This window comes from Propithecus coquereli, unplaced genomic scaffold (genome assembly GCF_000956105.1).
Source record: "Propithecus coquereli isolate 6110/MARCELLA unplaced genomic scaffold, Pcoq_1.0 Scaffold111, whole genome shotgun sequence".
Classification (NCBI taxonomy): Eukaryota; Metazoa; Chordata; class Mammalia; order Primates; family Indriidae; genus Propithecus; species Propithecus coquereli.
The window spans coordinates 1,083,198-1,107,773 of record NW_012135081.1 but is presented as its reverse complement, the minus strand read 5'-3'; the positions used below and the strand labels follow the sequence as shown (position 1 = coordinate 1,107,773).

Below are 24,576 nucleotides of genomic sequence, written 5' to 3'. Positions count from 1 at the left end.
CCACCATGACTTCTCCAGCCCTCCTCTCCCGTGGCCTGCTGTAGCACATGCACTGCTGGCCGTCTCCCTCCTGAAGCCTCTTTTGTCCTGGCCTACGTGGCACAGTCATCTCCTGGCTCTCCTCCCACCTCTCTGAGGGTGTCTCCTTGGCCTCCATTGCTGGCTCCTCTTCTGCTGACCTTTAGACTCAGGCCCTGTCTGCTCCTGACCCACTGCTCTTCTCACTCCTGCAGAGACTGTGCCTGGGTAGCCCCGTTGACGTCTGTGGCCTCCATCTCCTCCACAGACTGTTGACTCACAACGCTGCCTCCAGACCTCTCTCCTGAACTCCAGACCCACACGGCCTCCCCACTGGACCCTCCAGCCTGTGTCTTCTTGTCCCTCTCCCATTGGGTTGCTCCAGGTCAGAGCCCCAGAATCATCCAGATACCTCACCTTCCTGCAGCCCACACCAACAGGTGGCCAGGTTCCTGGTAATTCTTTGTCACATCTGACACCTCTTGCCATTCTCATTTGTCACTGGCCCAGTTCAGCCCTTATTGTCTCTCTGTGGATTACTGCATTAATCTCCTTACTGGACTCTCTGACTCCACTACATCCATGCCCTTCCTCACCACTCTGCTCTCCACTGCCAGAGAGATCGTTCCAAAATGCAAAGCTGATCACATTACTCCTCTGCTCAAAAACCTTCAATGGCTCCCCATTGCCTCAGGATCAAGTCTGAATATCCATGACTACATGGATATTCAGGCTTCCTCCCACTGTCCATGCTACACCCTAGACCCCAGCTAGGCTAAACATTTATACTTCCCCAAAATGAGCTTCGGAGCCCTCTGTATGCTGATTTTGGAATGCCTTTCCTCCTTGTCCCTCTTCCAAGACTTTGCACAAGTTCAGTTCCTCTAGGAAGCCTGCCCTGACTTCCCTCCCCAGCAGAGTCAGGGCAAGCAAGCTTCATAGAGAAGAAGGGTGTGAGCAAAGCCAGGGGCTAGTTGTGGCCTCTGCCTCCTCAATGCCTCCACTGTTCCAGTGTAGACTGCCATCCCTGCCTGGCATAGAGGATTCATTCAATAAATGCTCAAGGGAGGATGGATCGTGGCTGTGGGAGTAGCGTGGGTGCTGTTCCTCCCTGGCACGGTGGGTTCCCTGCCTGGGAACTTTCCAAAGTACCTAAGGGCACCTCTCTCCGTCCCTCCCCTCAGACAGGGCCAGTAGTGGGCTTGGTGAACAGATGCTTACCAGTCCCCGAATCTGACCTTGCTTCGGTTTCTGCACTTGTAAAACCGGCACCAAATGGCAGCAATATTTATCTGTTGAGAGCTTTTGAAAAGACAAGTGAGAGCATTTTGAATATAGCCATGTATATTGTACCTCTAACCAGTTGCTTAACTTCCGTGACCTCAGTATCCCCATTTATAAAATGGGGATGATAATGCCCACCTCCCTGTGTGTTGTTAGGAGCAAATGTGCTGACATCCAGCAGAGTGCCTCCGAGTCAGAAAGTGTTGGTTGTTAGGATTGCAACTCCCTCCCCTCTCCAGAGAGACAGCTGTGGGGACTGGACAGGGCTGGCAGCCCCTGCTCTTGACCCTGGAGCCTGAGAGCAGCTTTGTCCCCAGCTAGCCTAAAGCAGAGCCTCCTCAAGCCCTGCCTGGCCCAGGACAAAGTCCTTCACCCACTGGACCCAGGTGGGTATTGCGCAGGGCCTGCCCCAGCCAGCACCTTCCCAGCCCCAGCCAGTTCTGGGCTCTAATGCCAAGCTTAGAGCTCACTCATGCTCAGAGACCTTTTGCCAAGCCCCACACCTGGCTGCCTAGGCTGCCTGTCAATGCGAGCTCTGACTGAGGTCCTCTCAGGGCTTGGGGAAGATAAGGGGGAGCAAGAGGGAGGGGAAGGAGAGAGGTGCTGGGCAAGAAGAGAAGGGAGAATGAAAAACTGACAAAGGGAAGGGATTCAAGGTGGCTTCCAGTGCCTCATCTCACTGATCCCCCAAAAACGTGGAAAGGTCAGGAGGTCTGATATCCACATCCACGGGTGAAGGCAGAGGAAGCTGAGGCTGAAAGGAGCCCAGAGATCTGATTCCCCCAGCAATGCCTCCTCCGGTCCACCCATCTAAATAGATAGCCCTCTGTGCATTCTCCACCTCTACATCCAGTCCTCCTGCATCTCTCCGTCGCAGCACCATGTCCACCATCCACCTGGGAAAAACTGGCAGCCCCTGGGGAGGTGAAGGGGCGAGGAAGGAGAGGAGCCTCCTACAGGAGATCCAAGGCTCTTCCTGGGGTCCGTCTTCAGGTGGGGCAAAGGGTCGGAGAGGTGACTGGGCACGTGTGTGCTTGGATCTATGTGTACGCATGTGCCTCTCTCAGAGCAAGTGGGGCCAACCTCCAGGTCCAGCTGAGCCGCCCTGTGACAGTGAACGGGGCGGGGGGGAGGGGACATGCGGCTCGGTGTGCAGACACAGCCCCTTGGGTACAACTGAAGGTCTGTGTGACTCTGAGCCTGAGACGTGTGGAGTTTGTGTGTGCGTGCTCGCGGGGCACGAGTCTTTGTGAGCCCGCAGACCGGGCGGCTCCGCGGAGGTCCGGCTCAAGGAGCGCTGGCAGCGCCCCCTGCTGGCCAGACAGGCCCAACCTCTGCAACTCGTCAGCCCAAAGCCCCGGGGCCGGCCGGACGCCACCTGCAGGAAGCGCAAGGCCCGCAACTCGCTCTGACTGGGTGCCCCCTCACCCCGACCGTCTGTCTCCCAAGGGTCCACCGTTCACCCTGGCACACTCCCCCTTGGGGCCCGTCAGAGAAGGGAATGTAAATTGTTGGGCTGGAGGGAGAGGCCAGCCTCCCATTCATAGTCTGTACCTGAGTCTTCTAGAGACTGGCGCCGGGGGCGGGGGGGGTTTGGGGGGCAAGGGCGCTCCTCTCTTCTGCACCCCCACCCGGATAGTTGGATGGGGGTGGACTTGGGGTAGGCTGCTTCCTGGTGGCCTCAGGAGACCCAAGCCTGAGAGACTCCCTGTGTCCTCCATCCCCACCCCCCCATCTGGCTAGAGCCCAGACCCAGGGCTGGTGGATGAGGAGGTCGAGCGGCTGTGGATTCGGTGGACGAGGTCGCCCCCTGCTGGCAGGAGCTGCCACGTGCAGCCCGGCTGGCCCCAGCCTGGGCGGGTTGGAGGAGGTGGGAAGGTGAGCCTAGGGACGATGCTGAAGGCTGCTCCTCCGCTGGGGCCGAGGTTCACACACACACTCAGCCACGCTGTGTTCTCTTTGAGCCCACGAGGCGGGCAGGAGCGGCTGCAGCCCCTGGGACTGACCCTTGCCAGCTAGGGTATACAGCTTGTCCCGCCCCTTCTCGGGCCATCTCCCGCCCTGCTGCCCACCCCCACCCCGCCCCCCAGCCCTTTCAGAGGCAAGACGAAGAACAAGGGCAGAGGATGCGATGCCAGAGAAGCAGGCGCTCTGGTCAGTCACTCCGGCGGGCTGTTCCAGGGAGGCGCACATGTGCACGTGTGCGCTGGTTTCAATTCGCACCACCTTACCGAGTGCGCCGGCAGCTTCCCTCCGCCCATTGTCTCATCTTCTCCTCACAACAACGCATGAGGTAGGTAAAAGTATCCCTGTTTTAGATGAGGTAATTAAAGCTCAGAGAGCTTATGTTGGTCCAAAGTTGCGCAGCAAGATTTGCCGTGGCTTAGTCGGCTCCGGCTGGCCTGCTCAGCTGCCCTCCAGCTGCTCGCTGTGACTCCCGCCTCCCTCCCAGAAAGCCCCCCACCCAGGCCTCTCCGCCCTCTCCCATCCAGTCCCAGCTGCCCTGTGAGCAAAGCAATTTTTATCCTCATTTTACAGATTAAGAGATAGAGGCCCAGATAGTTTATAGAGGTTTCCTAAGGAGTGTCAGTGGGGACACATGGGCAGAGGCAGGAGAGGAGACCTGGGAAAGGGCTGGGCCGCATGTGGCTTCTGTGGGGGGGCCGGGGCGGGGCGGGGTGGGGGGGAGCTGCTCTGGCTGAGCACAGGCTCTCAACACGGCACCTTTTTGAAAAATCAAGCTTCGGAGAAAGGAGCCGAGGGCTGTGCCTCCTCCTGGTGACAGAGCCTGGTTGGTCACCCCTTGGCATCTCGAGGGGCTGCAGTTGGTTCACTCCCCCTCTGCCCTGCCTGGCATACCCTGGCACTGCCCTCCTCAAGTGCCAGCCAGGCCTCCTCAAGTGGCAGGGACTTGACATAGCTGAGACCCCTCCTTCCTGGCCTCCAGGTCCATTTCCGTATTTGGTCCTCTCTCTCCCGTCTCTCCACGCCCCTCCCCCAGCTCTGATTGTCTAGGCCTCGCCTGGCCTCAGCTGCCCTTTCTTTCCACAGAGAACTTGTCCTGAGTCCCCTTGTGCCCACTGTGGAGATCGCTGTGGAAGATGTGGGAAGACAAGGGGAGACGTGACGGGCCAGACTGTCCCAAGGAGAGGCTTGTGGGTAGAGGCAGAGGTGGAACTTGAATATCAGTGGTTTATTGGGAAGCTCCCACTCCAAACCCCAGCAGCCCTGCTTCATGCATCCTTGACTGGAAATAAATAAGGTGGCACTCAGTGAGCCAGTCCATCTTCCTCCTAAGGAGCTCTGGGGGAGGGTCTGCCTCTGCCCACCTAGGGGCTGGGGTCCCTCTGGCTCTTGGGGAGGGGTTGAGGAGGGTGGGGGATACAGACTGCAGACCACCCCTTTCTGGCCTGGCCCTGGGGCAGCCTGTGAGCCTGGTGCTGCATTCATGATCTCCGAGGTCTGATCTCATGGCGCACAGTCTGCCCTGTCCCAGAGAGACTCCTCCCCACCAGACCCCAGCCCCTGGCCCCCACCCCAAGAGTCCCATCATGGGTTTCTGCTCCCATCTCCAGCCGTGCAGCCTGGGGAGCCAGTGCCTCCTCCTCAGCCAAGAGGATCAGCTGTGGGGAAGGAAGCTTTGCTGTCATATTTTTTTCTTTTTTCCCCCTGTGGTTCAGGGGATGAGGGCCTGGCCCCTGCCTGACACTGGTCAGCGGGCTGTCAGCTCCATGGTCTTCTTCCGCTCCTCCCGCTGCTCCTCCCAGTCCTCTTCAGGCTCATACGTGCCCTTGATGATGGCCACACGCTCACTCAGGCTCAGGGAATTAGGGAAGAGCAAGTAGAAGTAGAGGATGGCAGCCAGGGCAGCCCCCAGGATGGGCCCCACCCAAAAGACCTGTGGAGATAGGGCCAGTGGTCAGGGGGCTGAGCGCCAAGCCTGGGAGTCCACACCTCCCCCTACCAGAGGACAGAAGCTTGAACCCTGAGAGGAGACAGGCATACAGACTTCCAGACCTCCAGAGAGAAAGCCTTCCTCCCACTTCCGGACAGATACACACCCCACTCTCCAGTGACAGAGACATGGACCACAGACACTCAGATCCTCAAAGGAGGCAGACAGATTCCCAAAGGGCCAGGCTCCCTCCAACTGCACCCTAACGAGAATCAAATGAACCTTTAAAGGTGACATATGGATCATCAGAGAGACAGATGAACAGGACTCTTCATCCCTCAACATAGAAATAGAAACACAGACCCTGGAGAGTGACCATGAGCTCTCAAAGGAAGTGACAGAAAGATTGTCCAGAGGAACAGACCCATAGGAAGATTCCACCAACCCTCTCAACAGGGGCAGATCAATAAAACATCAGAGAGGATGGACACATAGACGCCCAGAGGGACAGACACAAGATCCTCAGAGCAGATCAACACAATTCTCCTCTGTTACCTCCAGGAAGGTACAGATCCCCCTCCCTAGGGAGACAGACACTCATACCCCCTGTCCCCAGGGGCTCAGACTATACAAACTCACCCTGCCCTTCTGGCCAAATCCCAAGTCCCTTTTTCTCTCCGGCCACCACTCCCCGGCCCACTCCCAAGCTCTGGGCCCACAGCATCGAGAAAGTCCCTTCAGCTCCCAGCTGCCACTGCTGGGTCTCCAGGCCCTCATGGCCAGGGAGCCAGGGGAGGGCCCAGACTCACCCAGTGCGAGGGGCTAAACCGATTCATGACCACTGCAGGGCCGAAAGAGCGAGCTGGGTTCATGGAGCAGCCGGTGAAGTAGATCTGGAGAGACAGAGCGGTGGTGAGGAGGGCAATGTTCTTGTCCACTCCCACAGAACCTGGACTCTCTTAAGGTCACATAACAGTCCAGGGACTCAGCCAGGTCTCAAACTCATGTCTCCTGATTCCTAGGTTGGCAACCTCTCCCTGCAGGATCCCAGCTGCCCAGTTAACCACAGCCAACTCTCTTCTCTGTCCTGAGCTTGGGCTTGATTCCCTGCCCCTATCCCAGCTCCTACTTACTCCTCTCTTTCATCAGCCCAGAGAAGGTTTTGGGGAGGGGGGTCAAGTCTGGGGCCCAGTAGTGCCAGAGTCTAGCAGCCCTAAATCCAGGCCTTAAATTCTGCTGGACTCATTAGTCTGGTGGGGGTCTACTCTGGGGCTCCATTATTTGCCTGGAGTGTCTGCCCCCAACCCAGCCCCAGCTGAGTGTCAGCACTGCTCACCCCCACAAGGTGACCCAATGTGACAGATAGGCCAATGGACAGGGCCGGGGAGCCCACAGGGCTGGTGCGGCGGGAGTCAGTAGAGGCGAAGACGCAGAGCCCCAGCTGGAAGGTCAGAATCAGCTCCACCACCATGGCCTGGCCCTGTGTCGTGTTGTTGTTGAGCTGCAAGGGGAGGGCGGGTTAGGAGCTCTGCATCTTCTGGCTCTATAACCCGGGGCTTGGAGAGAGGGGCTTTAGGTCTCCAAGGACACCTAGAGCACCCCGGCATCTGGAAGCCAAGCCCTGTGCATGTCACCTCAAAGAAACCATTTGTGGAAGCTTGAAGTTCCCGCCTGTGGCCAAGGGCAGATATCCTGGACACAGGCCTGTCAACGGCTCTGCCCAACCCCCAACTCCCACAAGCTGGCACTTACCCCCTCCTGTGGGCAGCTGTCCAGTTTGCCTACTGCACCCCCAACCGGCCTCCTGCCCATGCCTGACCTGATACCGGTGCCAACCTCAAACCCGTCTCTCCAGTGCGGCTGACTCACGGCTTGACAATGGCCGAGAAAATCCTCCTCTGTGTTTGATTAATGAACCCAGTTTGCATGGGAGGGGGGCTACTGAATCTGCGGCTACAGGAGTGGGGAGGCAGCAGTGGGCAGGAGCAGGGGGTGGGGAAAGGAGGAATCAATGTTCAACAGAGCCCAGTATGCACTGGCATGTTAGGGGGTTCATGTCCATGACACCTGCTGTGGTAGGTGTGACCGTCCCCATGTAATGGATGAGAGAAATGAAGGACAGAGAGGCTAGGGTCACCCGAGCCAGGATGACAACCCACTTCTCTCCGAGGGTTCCATGAAACCACACCACCGATGAGCAGGCAGGGGAGATGAGGGACCCAAGAGGAAAGTAGAGCTCAAAGGCAAGACAGGAGCAAAGGCAGAAATTTTGGGCAAGAAAGGAGGGGCAGCAGGCACCTGGAGAGAGGCCACGTTGGGCCAGCATGAGGAGGGGCCAGAGGAGGTGGATATGGGCGAGGGAGAGGGGGCACACATAGGCCTGAAGATTCATGGTCTTGGCCTTAGGAGGCTCTCACCTTCCCGGCAAGGGCATGGGCTGTCCCACTCTGTGGCACCCATTCTCGAGATGGGGCATGGAGGCCTGATCCTGAGCCCACCCAGGGTCCCTGCCCCACGCCCAGCCTGGTGGGCACTCACCGCGTTGACTGCCAGATTGCCCCGGGCATTGAGTGGTGCCAGCCAATAGAGGGTGCCCGCCCCAGCAATGGCACCCACCAGCTGGGCGACCACGTAGAAGACAGCCCTGAGCAGCGAGATCTGGTTGCCCACTAGAAGGGCCAGGGTGATGGCGGGGTTGATGTGGCCGCCGCTCACGGGCCCCAGGGCCTGGGCCATGGTGCCTATGGCCAGGCCAAAGGCCAGCGAGATCTGCAGAATGGAGGGCAGCGCCGAGGGCCACTTGAGGGCTGAGCCGAGGCCAAAGAAGACGAAGATGAGAGTGGCTAAGAACTCCGCGAACACAGCCTTGAGGAAGGCCACAGAGCACACCTCCTTCTTCATGGTGGCCGTCGGGGCCGGGCGGTGGTGGCAGCGGCGGCTGGGGGCGCCCGTCGGGGCAGCGGCGGTGGCGGCGACGGCGGTGGCGGTGGGGGCAGAGGGCTGGCTGCGGGGCGCTGGGCGCTGTCCCGCACCCACTCCGCAGCTGGCGGCCTGGCGCGGGCCCGGCAGGGGCGCGCTATATAGAGGGCGGGCGGCCGCGAGCGGGGCGAGCGCGGGGGGGCAGTGGGCGGCTCCAGCCCTCGGGGCCCGGCGCGGCGCGCGGGCAGGAGAGTTGGCGGCCGCCACCGGCTCGTAGCTGCCCGCGGCCCCGCGCGCCCCCGGCCCGGCGCCCGCCCCCCTGCCCGGCCAGCGGCCGACCCGCCCGGGCCACGTGACCCAGGCGGCGGTGTAGACGGGACCCGCGGCCGGGGACCGGCGCATGGTGCGCTCCGGGCGGCTCCCGCGCTCTTCTTAGTGCTGCGCGTCCCGGGCTCCCTGGAAGACTTGGTTCCGTCCCGGCTCCCCGGTGAGACAGACCTCCGAGTGTCTACCTCCGCCGGGCCTTTACCTCGGTCCGTGGTCTTCCCCTTTTCTTCTCCTCGGGCCCTTGGTCCAGCTCCTCCTTTTCCTCCTGCGACCGGAGCATCCTGACCCGGCCTCACCCCTGGCTGGGCCTGAGTGATGTTATTCCCCGAGGACAGCGCCACTCAGCTCCCTGTCCGCCAGGGGCGGGCCGGCCGGCCGGGCTGGGCCGTGCGGGGCGGTGTGGCCGTCGTGGGCCGCTCCCGGGCCGGGCCGGGCTGGCTTCTAGGCTAGGAGCGGGGGCGTTTGAGGAAAAGCGGGCTCAGTGCCAGCCTACCTCGATGCCTCATCGCGGGGCAATACCTGGACTAGGCAGCAGCCCCCGGGAGGCGCCCTCTCAGGGCAGTCATCCCAGCCCCTCGGGCATAGCCCTCCTGGGGCCGAGTCGAGTCCGCAGAAGGTGAGGCTGGGAGTTCCCTTTGTCAGTAGGACCGGTGGGGGCACGTCTCTTCCTCTCTGCCTCTCTTTCTCAGTCTGTTTCTCAATCTCTCTCGTTTCAGTCTCAGTCTGTCTCTTAAGTTCTGTGCCTCTCCCTCTCAGTCTCTCTCACACTTTCTCATTTTCTGTTTTTCCTTCCTGCCTTTTACTGTCTTAATCTGTCTCTATTCATCTCTCATCTCAGTTTCTGTCTCCTCTCTATTTTCACCTTCCCTCTGCCTCTCTTACTTGCTGTGCCTGTCTTTGTTTCTGTCGGTCTCTATTTCATTTTCCACGTCCCTCTCTCTTACATGTGGTCTTTTTCAGTCCCCTCAAAGTCAAGTCCTTCTACCCCTGGGCTGGGCCACACTTTCTGCCACCCTTCCCCCCAACCTGGTCCTTTCCTGTCCCTCTGAGCAAGCCCCTCTCTGACCTGCGGCCTCTGCACCCCTCCCTCCTCCCATCCCCAGGTTTGGCATGTGGGGAATGAGCCTGGAGGGCTCTCGGGGGCTTGGAGGAAGGGCAGGGACCCACCCCCAGGATTCTGCCCTAAAGACCTCCACCCTGTGGGTGCTTGAGAAGCACTTAGCACAGTGCCTGGCATAGCATCAGTCTCAGTAAAGTCTCCTGATGTTGTGACTATTAATTTTAAAAGCCCCCTGAGGGTATGGTGTGTAGCTAAGCTGGAGGGAAGGCACCCAGCCCAAGAGTGCAGCAAGGAGGCGAGAACAGGTGCCTCCTCTGTCCTATGTCAGGCAGGGGCTGAGGGGAGAAGCCTGCAGGAAAGCAGGACCTGGAGAAGTGAACTGGGCTGGGCTCTGTGGCAGCTAAGAGGCCAAAGAAAACAGGGGCCAAAGAAACCCCGCTATTGTTCCCACTCTGCTCTGGCATTTCCTGCTGTGGCAACTCCTCCCCCAAGTCTCTCCTCTTACAGGCAGGTCTGTCCTTTCTTCCATGGGTCTCAAGGCTCTGCCCCCAGCCCAGCATGCCAGCTGTATACAGGATTTTTTTCTGGGCCTGGGGCTCAGACTGGACAATGACCCTGATGACCCCAGAGGCCCTTGGGGTCCAGACTCCTTCCCTGCTGAACTTGCCTCCAGTCTGTCCCCTTCTACCTTCTTTCTCATCCTCTGTCCCCAGGCACTGTCTTCATGAACCCACAGGTCTCAAACTCCAGCGTCTTGAAGTAGAAGGACACAGAAATGCTCATAGGAGGCTGGGCCACCAAGGGAAGCTCCTACCTGAGGATTTGAGCTTAGTGCTTTGCAGCTTACCACAGACTATGAAGGCCAAGACCTCATTCTTGCCATTTTATAGATTCAGAATATCATCTATAAAATTATAGATTATAATTAGCCCATTGTATGATTTTAATTCTAACCTACCTGTGGGGAGACCCAGACTCAGAGGTTATTTGCCCAAAGTAGCACAGTGACCTGAGATGGGAACCACAGGTTGCCACACAGATTGGTCACCTAGTGTGGAACTGGTAAGGCCAAAGAAGGAGACTTGATCTGTCAAGGTTACTCACAAGGGGCAGCTGATTCTGTTTCCTAGGCCTGTGCCTGAGCCCTTCTGTCTCTCTAACCATCAGGGTTACTCTCTCCCCAGGTTGTCACAAGAAACTACTGGAGGTATTCCGTCCTGGAATTGTCTTTGCCTTGAGCACTCAGGCCCTGCCCTGCCAGCTCCAGGGGAATGCTTCCCTGGGACCTTTCCAGGCTGGCATATGGGTCTCCCCATTTGTGGCAGGGGGAATTAGAATCTCTCAGGGAGAGCCCCATCCTCTCTTTCCCTGATATAGGGACCTCTGGATTCCTGGGAAGAAGCTGGGGGCTGGAGGTAGAGTGGTAGGGAGCTCAATCTATCTTCTGGTACCTTGGACTATAATGACCATTTCCAAGTTGTGGAAGAAACAGCACGTGTTGGCAAATGAGCATTTATTGAGTGCTTACTATATGCAGAGCACTGTGCTAGACAAGACAGATGAGGGAAGGTAAATGGGAGAATGTCATTCAAGAACTGGAAGGAGCCCTGCCCCCACAGGGCTTACAATCTAGCTAGGAGACATTGTATATATATACACAAAATCACAACTTAAAGATACAAAACGACATCGAAGCAACATTTGTAGGTACGAAGTCGTTTGGCGCAAAGTGGGAATGTGGGAATGGCTGCTTCTGAGACCCAGTGGTCAGCCACCTCCTCTTCTCAGCTCAGAGCCTTCTCTGTCCCCAGCTTGGGGACCTAGAGCTCTGTCCACCTGCCTCCATGCTGCCCTGCCTCTGTCTGGTTTGGGGTGTGTCTGACCTTCACCCTCCTCCAGACTAGGTGCTCTTCAGGAGCAGAAACCAGCTCCACGTTCCATGTCATGTCTTCCCTACCCTGCCACTGCACTCTCCAAGGCCCTGTATTCCCCACAAGACAGTGGGCTAGGCTGGACAGGCCCAGTGTGTCTTCTCGTTTCTGCCAGGGGCTCCCAGGAGGAGTCTAGGACTTGACTCAGTGGAAAGATCATGGGATTTTGCATAAGAAGACCTGAGTTCACGTCTTGGCTCCTATATATTAATACAATCTGTGTGACTTTAGACTTGTTTCTTAGCCTCGATTTCTGAATGTGTAAAATGGGAAGAACAGCCTTTGCTCTGCCTATCCCACAGGGTTGGGAGATAATCATAGAGGATGATAAGGGAGAGATTTGGAAATAGTAAAACCCTTCATGGTTGCTAGCCTTTGTCCTTCCCTACCCTGTCTGAAATTTTAGGAGGATCAGCTGGGCTAATGCATGTAAGGCACCCAGCATGGCAGCTGGTACACAAGAGATGCTCCTTCCAACCCATCACTTGGAATCCTGCTTTGACCTCTGACCCCAATTTGGGCAATAGGGGCTGGAAGTGGTGGGGATCTCACATTTAGTTTTTGGGGAGATGCAATCCAGGAAGTGGAATAGACCTAGAGAGAAATTCTTGGCACCTTCTAGAGGGGTTTGTTGCGGTGAGACAGGGTAGGGATGAGGGGCCTGAGACACATCCAGGCTGGGCTCCCAGCTTAGTGCCTTTCTGCCTTTTAACTTCTAGACCAAGGACACTCAGCTACCAGGAGAACAGCCCCAGAGATCACTGTGGTTTCTGGCTCTAGCTCTCCCCCAGCAGTGAGGCCAGGTGGCTGTCACTAGCTGTCGGGGGTTTGAGAGAGTGCTCTCCATAGCACCTATGGCCCACAGAAGCCTTTTTCTCACTCTGAAGGAAGACAGACCCGAGCCTAGATGAGAGAAGGCACAATTACAGAGATATTCCTATGCACAGTCCATTTCTGACGGGGGTAGAAGGGAGGAAGGGGCTAGACACAGTGCTCGGTGCACAGGGGAAGGGGGTACAATGTGGGATAGACACAGACAGAAGCCTTGAAAGCACAGGGGCCACGGAGAACATGGAGAGGGGAGCTCTAGGTGTGACCCTTAGGTTAGTTATGCAGCAGCCTGGAGGGGGAGGGAGAGAATGGACGGGGCTGGGCAGTGGGAGGAAGGAAGGGGGAGAACAGCCAGGGTGCACTCTGGGTAAGGAGAGGTTAAGAGGCTGGGCCAGGATGGGGCCAACCCCAAACCCATCTCCTTCCGCCTGGACCTTGGCGTTCCCAGGACTCTCCTTTGCTTTGACCACCGACTAAAGGAGATAAAGGAGGCAGAGGGTCAGGCCTCTTCTGCATTCTTTCCCCAGGAAGCAGAAATAATGAAATGATCCTAGTAATGCGTGATAATGGTATTAAGAATTACAGTTCACACAGCCTCTTTACATGTATCATCTCACTTAATCCCAGTTAATCTCATTTGAGAACCTTTGCACTGGCCTAGAAATTTAGAAGCCTGGATTCTAGACTCAGGCTTGGCTCTGCCTGGACAAGTCATTTCCCTTCTCTGGTGCTGAGCAGCAGGCTGCTCTGTCCACAGTAACTGTCCAGGGCTGGGAGCCAGAAAGGGGTGAGCATGGGATGAGGGGAGGAAGGCTGGGAAGGAACAGGGGTTCCTGGGTAGGAGGAGCTGCTGCCTGGGGGCAGGGTTGGGGGTGCCGAGAGTCGGAACCTGCAATGGAGGGGCGTTGCCTGGTGCTGGTGGTTGCATGCCTAAGCGCCTTGCCCAGCCAGCCATAGGTGTGTGCTGGGTGAGAGGCTCACTTGCGAAACTGAGTGTCTCCTTTCAAGAAGTGTCTAGTTGCAAATCTCCCCCTCTCCCAAGACAAAGGCTAGGGGCCCACAAAGGGCTTTTGTTTTCTCTGCTGAAGTGGGAGGCTAATCTCTGGGTTAGGGCCCCCCAGGAGATGAGGATCCTCTGCACACACAGCATACACACACACACACATGTATGTGCACACACATATGCCTGCTTCCCCCTTTGGAGAGGTCCTTCCTCAGGGCAAAAAGGAAATCCTTAACCACCCAGCCCTCTTTTTTCCAGAGGCCATTTCTAGGGGAGCTGCTCTCTGGTTGACACCTCTCTGCTTTCAGCAATGGGTCCAGGCAAGTCTTGGGACCCAGTGCTGCAGCTGGGGAGGGGACAGGAAGGGAAAGGTAAGGGTTGGAAGTCAGGACTCTCCCTTTGCCCCTCTCAAAGTGGCCTTCAGATCCTCTCCTCCCCTTCTGCTGGTGATGATTGGCATCTAGGGCTCACCCACTTACAGAGGAAGTGGATTTATTGCAGATTGGGGAGGAAGGGATCCTAGGGGGAGTGAGAAGTCTCCAGCTGTGCACACTTGCACCACCACAGGCACTCGGGGACACGCACGACCCTGCACTTGAGAGCAGAGAGGCACGGCGGTTGCACACACACTTGCACACTAGCAAAATTGGATGCACCATTCCCAGACCCTCCGATGCCAGGGTCTGTACACTCCCCAGTCAGTACCTGGGTTCAGGCTCTTAAGAACTTTCCTCTTCCCGCCTACGTGTGAATCCTCCCTCTCCAGCTCGGCCCCCAGATCCCCAGTTCCCTGCAAGGGGCCAGGGGGTCACCCACGTGCGGCCCACAGCCTGGGGCAGGGGATCTGCCAGGCTCACCGCAACCGCACAGCCCCCTCCCCTCCCGCCCGCTACGGCGCAGCCCCCGGGTCCTGCACGTCTTGCAAGTAGCTGCTCTGCTCTGGGGGCCAGCTTCGGACCTGGGGGAGAGGAGAGACGGGGTGGGCCCGCTGTGGCCCCACGAGCGTCCGTCGGGGGCCGGGGCGTCGAGGCGGGCGGCGCGCTCAGGCCTTGCTGCCCCGCGGCAGGCTCTGCGGCGAGTGCAGCTCCACCGACTGCCGCCGCCGCACCTCCCGCTCCTCCCAGTCGGTGTCGGGCTCCAGGCCCTTCAGCACCGCCAGGCGCTCAGACAGGCTCTTGGCCGAGGGGAACAGCACGTAGTTGTAGAGCAGGGAGCCCAGGACGGCGCCAACCAGGGGTCCGATCCAGAAGACCTGGAGGCGAGCAGAGAGGGAGGCTCGCACCCACGCCATGCACAGCCTGGGGGCCGCACCCCTGGTCCCTGTGCCAGTCCTCACCTCACTTCGTGTGGGAAAGGGGTCTCATGCGCCATTAATATAGTAAAATGCTTACTCAGGTAATATAGTAAAATGCTTTCTCACGTAATATAGTAAAATGTTTACTCACGTAATTAGCAACGGCAGGAGCTGTTGGGGAAGACTGGTTAGCAAGGGCGTTAAAGGTGCAAATTCCCAAGCAATTGCTTAGGTGTGAATCCTGATTGCACCACTTACTTGCTGTATGAACTTTAAGAAGGTACTTACCCTCTCTGTGCCTTAGTTTCCTTTCATTATAATAATGCCTAACTCCTAGGGCTGTTGTGAAAACTACATGAGTTTATATTTGCAAAGCATTTAGAACTAAGTTCTAAGAACTCTTAGAACTATAAGCACTAGATAAATGCTAAATAATAACAATATGTAAGTGTTAGGTAGTATAAACATTACCATTTGCTGAGCTCTAAGTGCCAGGCACTGTGTTATCTGTTTTACATGGGTAACCCCACTTAATATTCCCAAGAAGCCAATGAGGTAAGAACCGTTGTTATCCTCATTTACAGATGTGCAAACTGAACCTCTGGCATCAGACCTGAGAGTGGAACCCAAGGCTCTCCAGGGCCCAGGAGAAGGAGTGTGGAGGGTTTGGGACTCCACACAATTGCTGAGGCCCCCACCCTACTCTATTCCAGCCCTTGTTCTCCCTCTGAAATGGGTTTCTAGGGAAGGGGAAGGCAGGGGGGTTTCAGCCATTACCCAGTGGTCATCAAACTTGCCAGTGACGACAGCTGGAGCCAGGGAGCGGGCAGGATTCATGGAGCAGCCAGTGTAGTGGATCTACAAAGGGAGGTGGGGGGCAAGAGGGAAAGGAGGTGAGGACAGGGCAGGGAGTCTTTGTCCCCTCTCCAATGCTGACCCTCAACCTGAAGGGAATTTATGCAAGGGACAGTTAACTTCGTGTTTTAGTTACTGGACTCTGCATTCATTCGGGGCTGGAGTGATATCCGTCCTTATGGGGCATCTGGGAGTCAAGTCCTCCAGGGTATCTGTCCCTCTGAGAGTCTTGTGTCTGTCACTTTTGGGGGTTCTATGTATCTGTCTCTAGAATGGTCTGTGTGTCTGTTTCTTTGGGGAAGGTCTATGTGTCTGTCCCTCTAGGGAGGCTGGAACCTGTGGCCATGACCTACCCCAAAGAGGTGGCCCAGGGCCACGGAGAAGCCGATAGAGAGGGCAGGGGTGCCCAGGTTGTCTCCACGGCGTTCGTCGGTGGAGGCAAAGATGCAGAGCACCAGCTGCAGGGTCAGGAAGAGCTCCACAGTCACCGCCTGGCCAGCTGTCGTGTTGTTGCTGAGCTGGGGACAGAGAGGAGGTAGGTGGGAGCACTGAGCACACACCCTGCTCTGGTTCTGTCTTCCTGCCCATCTGCAGTTGAGGCACCACAGAGGCCGCTGGGCTGGGAGTCGGAATACCTGGGCTTGCCAGACACCTTAGCTGGAACTACTGACACCTTCTTCCCGTGCCGTGGCCCAAAGGCAGGGAGGGGTTGGACTCCCCAGGGCCTCCCAGCCAGAGGTAGGAAAACTGACTCCATGGCCCATTAGATTTGGGGGCTGAGGTTGTGTGCCTGCAGCGTGAGAGGAAAAGGATGCTGAGATCCAGAAATTCTGTCTCCTGAAGAGCAAAAAGGGAAGAAGTTTAAGCTGTAGTAGGGAGCTTTGGGCCTGCTGACAGGAAGGCCTTCCCCTCTCTGGGCCCTGAGACACTGGAGTGATGCGAGGCCTGTGGCCTTTCTTCCTGTGGTCAAATGGCTTCTGGAGACAGGCTCTAGGGACTTGGGTCTGTGGGATGGTCCTAGTGTGCCCTCTCCTCCCACGAGTGTCTGTTCCCATTGTGTTTCAAGCCTCTGTTTTGTCCTGTGGATTTGCTTCCCGTACAGCCTGTGAAGATTGGGGTTGGGGCACAGGAGCTCTGTACTGCAACGCCTCCACACCCATGTGGGGTGGCCGTGGTCCCAGCAGACCCTGCCTTGAGTAAGGAGAGAACTTGGGGCTGAGCAAAGAGGCTATTTTATAACTGGGCCGCACCTAGCACTGGATTTGTCCCTGGGTTTTGTCATCCTGTACCCTACGCCCTGCCCTCTGGGGCTGGGCACTGCACCGGGTGGAGCTCTGACAGCTCTCAGCTCCCACGCTCCTCCAGGGTCTGAACTCCCACCCCTGGATCCTAGCCATCATGCTGGTACCCTTGGGTCTCTCTGGGGTCTAACCTTAATCCCTCCTGTTGTCTAATGTCAGAGCCTCTGGGGAACAGTGAAAAGAGCTTTGGAAGCAGACACTACGGAGGCCTCTGACTTGCTGTTGGACCCTGGCCTCAGTTTCTCCTTCTGTAAAATAGGGACGATAAAATGGATTCCAGAGGACTGTGCGAGGACTAGAAATGACTTACAGGTTCTGTGATTTGGGTCAATTTACCACTTGGGAGGGGGACCACAGAATTTACCCCACAGTGTTGGATCAAGGATGAGATGATGTCTGGCTTGACATGGCGCAGGGGCACATCAGTGGTTACTTCCCGGTGGCCAGGTTGGTTCTTAATGTCCACAGAAGACACCTGGGACAGACTTGATGCTCATCTGGCTCTCCCTAGCCACAGGGAGACTGCTGCCCCATTGCAGCCAGGCAGGGTTCTCCCCAGATCCTCAAGAAGGTAAATGCTGAGCAATAGCTTGGAGGAGCCTTCCCAGACCCTTCTGAGGGCCCCGGTTGGCTGTAACATGAGTAAGGAGGACAACTGAGTGGTCTCCATGGCTTCTTAGTGTTTCCAAAGCCCCATCATTAAAGAAGGACTTTCTTGGTCATGCTCTCAGGAAGTTCCTCTCTCAGTTTGCACCTCTTCTTGTGCAAACGGAACTCATTTCATTCTCAATAGAGACGGGCACATTCCTCAGTCTGTCCACCACTTTGGCCACTCTAGCCTTTTCTTGGCCCTGGGCCCCCAGCGTCATTATATTTTCCATTTGGAAGAACAGAGAAATTCCACAATTGGGATACCTCTGCCCCTCGCATGAGGAAGAGCCACCTGTGCAGAGGAGGGGATGGCCATGGAGACCTTACAGGACTTTTCAAGGACATCAAGACTCTTATCCAGTAGCCCAGGGATGGAGCAGACCAAGAAATGCTGGAGACTGGGGCACGAAAGAGGCACTTGTTGTCCTGGCTTGGGATGGGGGGATGGAGCGAGAGTTGTTCTGAGGAGGGCACAGGTCCCCACCCATGCCCCTTGGATTTCCTGGCCCTACACAGACCCAGGAAAGGGGAAGGGGGTGAGATGTGGCAGGGAGGGGCCGCAGCATCACCCTCAGCTCCCAAAGTGCCCAAGATGCCCAGTTAGCCACTGGGTCACGTAATCAGCAGCTAGCTTACAGGCTCTGGGGACCTTCTCCAGGGTTTGGAGAAGTGAGCATGTCCAGCCCTACTCCCAGGGCTGTGGTGAGGCATCGATGCCTGGCTTGAAAGCAGCACCCACCACGGGCCTGCAGCAGGAGATGCTGAAGACAGAACTCTAAGGGTTCGCCCAGCTCAGAAAGCACGTTTGCTTTGGGACCCTGTCCCCTGCTGAGGTCTAGCCCAGTTCTTACTGTAATGAAGCATCAAGTGCAACAGAAACCTGATGCTACTCTTCCGTCGCGGGGCTTGGGCAGACGGTACCAGTAGACATTTGTATCCTGCCTCTGCTGACATTGCTCCTACTACCCTATTCTATGGCCGCTGTGTCCTGGCTCCAGCCTCTCTCTGTCTCTGTCACTGTCTCTCTTTTTTCCCAGACCCTTACCCAGCGCCAGGCCCTCCCAGCTCATCCTTTGCTAGGGATTCCCTGGGATCTGCCCTTGTGGGAGGACCGAAGTTCTGGCTACTCACAGCGTTGACAGCCAGGTCCCCGCGGATGTCCACTGGCGTGATCTCATGGAGCAGAGCAGCCCCTGCCACAGCCCCCAGCAGCTGGGCGGCCACATAGAAGGCAGCTCGGAGGAAGGAGACGTGGCAGCCCACCAGGCAGGCCACGGTCACAGCAGGGTTGATGTGGGCCCCACTGATGTGGCCCAGAGCCTGCACCAGGGTGCCGATGCCTAGGCCGAAGGCCATGGCGATCTGCAGCACAGAGGGCAGGGCCTGTGGCCAGTTGAGGGCCGAGCCAAGGCCAAAGAAGACGAAGAGGAGCGTGGCCAGGAATTCTGCTAACACGGCCCTGGAGAAGGCTATGGACCGCAGCTCCCACATGCTGCGGAACCTTCTGGGGACGGCCCGGCGGTCTGAGGGCCAGGAGGCTTGTGGCGCTGTCTCTCGATCTCTCTTTCTCAAGGCCTCTGGGGAGGCTGGGCCACGGGCATTTATAGGGGCCCTCCATCCTGGGTCTGGGCACGTGGGCTGGAGGTGGAGTCATTCAGGCCAGTACCTCTTCTCCCCTGTGGCCACCCCTGCCCACCCGCATGCCTATCACCCCATCTTGGCCTTCACAGCTGACTAATGTTCCCCATTAAGGAGCTCCAGATAAGGACTGACGTCCCCTGCTTTTCCGTGTTTGTACCCTTGGTTACCCCCGGCTGCTGCCCCAGGGCCTCCCCCACCCCTACGGGCTTCTGTGAATGGGAACCTTGGTGGGGGACGTGTCCAATGCCCCCCTCTCTGACTGAACTGTTGGCCAAGGCACGGGCAGCACCTCACCCAAGACTGACTATGAGAGAACGTCAACACCACCTCTTCTAGTGATCAGAAGTTCCTCCCACTGTCCAACCTCCGATTATTCCTTCTCGAAGGGGATGGAAAACAACTGGTTGACTTGTGACCAATTTTCAAGACATGAAGGTTTTGTGTCTCTTCTGTGCTTGCTTTCTTGTAGTTAATCACCCATAAGTCACTAAGCTTCACCTTCTCCCTGCAAGCCCAGCCAAACGGCAGCTCCCGTAGCCTGGAGGCAGGGGGTGGTTTCAATGGCATTGGGACCCTGGCCCTGGGTGATGGAGTCAACTTGGGGTTGAAGGAGGAAGTTGAGGGCTTCCACTCCACCTCTTCCATCACCCTGTTCCATCTCTGACCTAACCTTTCTTGTCTTTCTCTGTAAAATCAGGATAATAAGACTGACCTCATGGGGTTGGGGTTTGGATAAATGAAACACTGAATGTAAAGTGCTCAGAGCAGCGCCTGGCCCACAGTAAGTAGTCAATTAATACCAGCCATTACTTGTACTATTATTTATACTCTGAGGAGAGCAGTTGTCCCCAAATTCACATGTCAGGGTCCCAGAAGATGTGACAGGCCCTAGGAACCCCGTGGAGCTCGGCACCTCCCCCCTCCAGCCACAGGAAGAAGACATTTCTGTGGGGCAGTGAGCTGTGTGGGCTCAGGGAGGCTGTGATGCCTGGTAAGCGGCTCTCTGGCCTTAGTGTCCACTCAGCCCAGGATCTGGGCAATGCCACCTCCTGCTATCAATGCTGCTGTGGCCACTGGGGTCCTAGAGATGTTCAGGTCTCCACTCACTGGCTCTTCCCTAATCCCTCCAGCTCTGCTCCCCCTCCTGGGGATCCACAGGCGGGGCTGAGCTCAGAGTGGGGTCAGGAGGAAGGACGGCTCTGGACCCTGCTCTACCTCTTGTCCTACAGCTCCCTGGGCAAGTCACAGTCCCACGAATGGAAACCTGGGGGAAATCGGAGACTTTTGAGTGAGACCTTTGTGTTGTATCACAGGGAAACTGATGCCCAAGGAGGGCGAATGACTTGTCCAGGGTGGTCCAGCAAGTCGGTGGCTGCGCGGGGACTGGAACCTGGTCTGGAGAGCTCTCCACTACATGGGGCACTGGTGAGCCTCACTGTAGCCGAGCCTCAGCTTCCTTGTCTGGACAACAGGAGTAATGATGCCTGCTCCCCAAAGTCGTTTTGAGAATGTGGTGAGATAATGAATCGGCACTTTGGGAGCCAAGGTGAGAGGATCGTTTGAGGTCAGGAGTTCAAGACCAGCCTGGGCAACATAGCGAGAACCCATCTCTAAAAAAAAAAAAAAAATTAGCTGGGTGGGGTGGCGCATGATGCTTGTAATCCCAGCCACTCGGGAGGCTGAGGCAGGGAGATGGCTTGAACCCAGGAGTTGAGGCTGCAGTGAGCTATGATCAGGCCACTGTACTCCAGCCTGGGCAATAGAGTGTCTCTTGAAAAAAAAAACGTAATGAATGGGAAAGTGTTTTGCAACTGAGAACGTATCATACACATATATATCAGGACTTGTGACTCCTATTGAGGAGGAGGAGGAAGAGGAAGAGGATGAGGAGGGGGAGGAAGAAAGAAAAAAAATGGCCCAAATAGCAGGTAGCTCTGAAAGAGCAGGGATGCTTATGGGTTTTGTTCTCTAATGTATTTCCAGAGCCTAGAACAGTGCCTGACACATAGGTACCTGGCACCCTGGCATCTATCCTCAGCCATCCCTCCCAACCTCAAGCATTCTGAATGCTCTAGGAAGAGATTCAGAGGAAGCAGGGGGGGCCCCCAACCCTGTGTTATGAAGGGTATCTGGGGCCCACCTCCAAACTGAGCACATAGGAAGAGACAAGGATCCTGAGGGAGTCTGGCTTGGCTGTGCCTCTGACCCCACCCAGGGGATGCCTTCTGCACTCCTTCCTTTTGTGGTTTCGTGTACCACTTCTGACCCTCGCCATACTGTCTACCTCAACTGGCCAAGTTCAGGCCTGAGCCTGGAAAACCTTCCCCTCAGGACTCATATGAGCTGGAGTTATGACAATGGTTCCCAAATCCACCTCCAACCACTGAGTTGCTGTGTGCCCTTGGATGGGCCACGCACCCTTTCTGGTCTCTCCTCTTTGGCCAAGGTGTTCATTATCTTGAGAGAGTGGCTCACTGGCCCTTGATTCTGGGAAGTACTGCTCCTAACCCAGTTGGGTAAAAATCTCCTACCTCCTGGCAAACCCAGAATAGGTGTCATGTCTTCTCTTTGTCCCAACCCAAAGCCCCAACCCAAATTTGTATGTGTTTGTGGTGCCTGTGTCTGGTCATTCAGTCACATAATCATAAATTTAGAACCCGATAGGATCATAGAGATCATCTAACCTGTGGATCTTATTTTACATGATTAGAACATCAAGTCCGAGCCAGATGTGGTGGTGCGCACCTGTTGTCCCAGCTACTCAGGAAGCTGAGTCGGGAGGATTGCTTGAGCCCAGGAGTTCAAGTCCAACCTGGGCAACATAGCAAGACCTGACCTCAAAAGAAAAACAAACAGATAAACAAACAAACAGACAAAACCAAAAACCCTTTCTTCTCCAGGTTGGGATACTTAAAAAAAAAAAAAGAAGAACATGAAGTCCAGAGAGATTGTGACTTGTAGGTCACACAGTTTACAGCAGTAGGCAGGACATTCTGATCTGGCCCCAAGTCTGGGAGGAGGGGAAGGGCCCAATGATGACTGAGCTCCTGCTCATGCCCGTATTTGCACTTGACTTTCCCTTCATGCCAGAGAGGAACAAGGTGTTCCTGGCAAAGCCAGCGGGGCCCTTGCTGTGGTTCTGGAAGGGCAGCTGTGCTCCCATGAGAGGACGGCGGCATTTTGTCTACAACAACCACTACGCTATGTCTCAGGAAACCTATGCATCTATGTCGCGCTACTAGTTAGAATATGACAAAAATGCTTTCTTGGAGATGGTTGCACAACAACGTGAATGCACTTAATGCCGCTGAACTGTGCACTTAAAAATGGTTAAGATGGTTAGTTTTATGTTATGTGTATTTTGCTATGGTTAAAAATAATATATATATATTTTTAAGTCAGAGAAAGAAAATAATCAAAACATGCTTTCTTACCACTAGGCAATTTTTATTATACTTATTAAGATAAGTCTTTTAGATTTATTTAGATATCAGTTTTTAAAGCCAAAATTACTCTTGTGCATGCATAAAAAAGGAAATTATAAGCAAAACAAATTGGCTAAAATAATCCTAAATTTCTTCACCTTCAGAGTCCAAGTTTCCTGAATTCCTCTTTGACTCAGAGTCCTTGATGTTTTTCTACACATCATCACCTTCTGTGCCATCAGGAGTGTGCATGATGCACCATTGTTTAAACAATTGTCCACTATTGTTTACAGAATTTCTTTCCAAGCCTCAGATACTCATTCTGTAAGCTTCACGGCAGGTGTTTTCTTGCTTCACACGTGACCAGTAATAGCAGCACAATGCAGTTTTATCTGTTTGGGGCTCTTCCTTTCTTAGGTCTTATAAAACACTTGACTGTTTTGTGAGAAAATATGGAATTATGGTCACTCTTCAATGATAACTACTTCAGTAATATCAAATTCTTGCTACGCTTCTCTGTTTCGTGGCCTTTCTGTTTACACAATAACTTTGTTTAAATGCTAAACCACAGTGTAACCTTTTCGAAGACGTTTTAAACAGCAATTAGGTGGGGCACGCCTGTAATCCCAGCACTTTGGGAGGCTGAGCCAGAGGATCACTTGAGCCCAGGAGTTGGAGGGTGCAGTGAGCTGTGATTGTGCCACCGCGCTCCAGCCTGGGCAGCAGAGTGAGACCCTGTCTCCAAAAACAAACAAATAAACAAACAAACCAACAATTGAATTGAACATATGCAGGAAAGAGAAGGCGCAGAATTCACCTGACCAAATTTAGGTATGCCCAGGCGATGACAACCACTCCCAGCTGTCGCACGCACAATTGTAAAAGACCTTACAGTGAGAAAACAAGATACTTAGAACTGATGAAATATGGCAGTTATAAGATTAAATCCACATTTAGCGCCCACTCTGTCATATGCTGTTCTAGACAATCTTGCATATATTTGCACTGTTAAATCCTCATAGCAATCCTATGAGCTAAATATTATCATCCCGTTTTTTAAAGAGGAGGAAAATGAGACAGAGAGGTTAAGTGACTTTCCTGAGGTCACACAGCTAGTAAGTGGGAAGGCAGAATTAGAACTCCAGTAGTCTGGCTTCAAGAGGACTTTTTTGATTGTAAAAGTGAATCCCTACCTCACTCCCTGAAATAACCAAGATGGGAGAGAAGTGAGAACCAGCGCTAAAGTCTTTGAATCATAAAGAAATGGATTAGGGTGCTGTTTACTGGTGGCTTGAAAGAGGGGGCTGGGACCATGCACAAGTGGGGGTGGGGTGGGGGCGGGCAGGCCTGCGTGGAGCAGGGCCAGTGAGGACGCCCCCTGCTGGAGCACAGTGACAGTTGCTGTGACGTGTGTCTCCTGCTGCGAGCTGAGCTACAAATGCCCTCCATTCTCCCCACAGGGTCAGTACAAGTGGGTCACGCACCAAGCCTGTGAGGCTGGTACTTTGGGACTGAGGGAGAAGCGACAGGACAGATTCACAGTCGGGGCAAAGCGGGACTGAGAGAAGAGGACAGCCCCCGGCGGAGCTGGCAGGAGAGGGGCAGAGCGCGCGTCCCGGGGAAGCCTCGGCAGAATCAGAGGGTGTGGGATCCACGCAGGGCGGCGCCAGAGCGACAGCCATGTGAAATACGGGCCATCCAGGCAAATCTGAATTTCACCTATTTTGTTAGTATAAGCAAGTTCCAAGAAATATTTGGGACGTACTTATACAAAAAAAAAAATCCTTCGTTTTACTGAAGGCTGGAGACAGGTGGGTTACAAACTAAATCCTCACGAGAACTTTTGCAGATGAATCTTATTAGCCCCACTTTACACAGGAGGAAACTGAGGCACAGAGAGACTATAAAAGTCGCCCAAGATTACAAGGCTGGTAAGTGGCGAAGAGGAGCTGTGACTATGGGAAGTCAGGCTTTCTCCCAGTGAGACTTGCTCCTCCAAACCGCACCACAAGGGCCAGGTGGTCCCGACAGCCGAGGCCCAGGCGGAGGCAGGGAGGGTCGCGGGTCCAGGCTCCTGGGGAGACACAGAGACAGCTTCCTGCAGTCTCCCTCCTGCCCATGGGGTGGGGCCCAGGCATGAA

General features: G+C 55.5%; 2 protein-coding genes across 2 annotated transcripts; both read right to left on the bottom strand.

The window, feature by feature from the left end:
* Positions 1–4,480: 4,480 nt before the first annotated feature.
* AQP5 (aquaporin 5) lies at positions 4,481–8,266 on the bottom strand. Its single transcript, XM_012651135.1, has 4 exons — positions 7,736–8,266; positions 6,534–6,698; positions 6,007–6,090; positions 4,481–5,200 (listed from the first exon to the last, which is right to left on the bottom strand). The coding sequence occupies exons 1-4, from the start codon at positions 8,096–8,098 to the stop codon at positions 5,015–5,017; spliced, it is 798 nt and encodes a 265-aa protein (XP_012506589.1). The 5' UTR covers positions 8,099–8,266; the 3' UTR covers positions 4,481–5,014.
* A 5,943-nt stretch (positions 8,267–14,209) lies between these two features.
* Positions 14,210–18,939, bottom strand: AQP2 (aquaporin 2 (collecting duct)). The gene is made up of 4 exons (XM_012651371.1): positions 18,501–18,939; positions 15,771–15,935; positions 15,340–15,420; positions 14,210–14,520 (listed from the first exon to the last, which is right to left on the bottom strand). The coding sequence occupies exons 1-4, from the start codon at positions 18,858–18,860 to the stop codon at positions 14,311–14,313; spliced, it is 816 nt and encodes a 271-aa protein (XP_012506825.1). The 5' UTR covers positions 18,861–18,939; the 3' UTR covers positions 14,210–14,310.
* Between the last annotated feature and the right edge of the window lie 5,637 nt (positions 18,940–24,576).

Coding starts and splice junctions, on each gene's coding strand:
- AQP5 (XM_012651135.1), bottom strand. CDS start 8,098: ATGAAGAAGGAGGTGTGCTCTGTGGCCTTCCTCAAGGCTGTGTTCGCG. Junction 6,699..7,735: donor GCAATCTGGCAGTCAACGCG/GTGAGTGCCCAC, acceptor CTCCCCTTGCAG/CTCAACAACAACACGACACA. Junction 6,091..6,533: donor CATTGGGTCACCTTGTGGGG/GTGAGCAGTGCT, acceptor CTGTCTCTCCAG/ATCTACTTCACCGGCTGCTC.
- AQP2 (XM_012651371.1), bottom strand. CDS start 18,860: ATGTGGGAGCTGCGGTCCATAGCCTTCTCCAGGGCCGTGTTAGCAGAA. Junction 15,936..18,500: donor GGGACCTGGCTGTCAACGCT/GTGAGTAGCCAG, acceptor CTCTGTCCCCAG/CTCAGCAACAACACGACAGC. Junction 15,421..15,770: donor CCCTGGGCCACCTCTTTGGG/GTAGGTCATGGC, acceptor CTCCCTTTGTAG/ATCCACTACACTGGCTGCTC.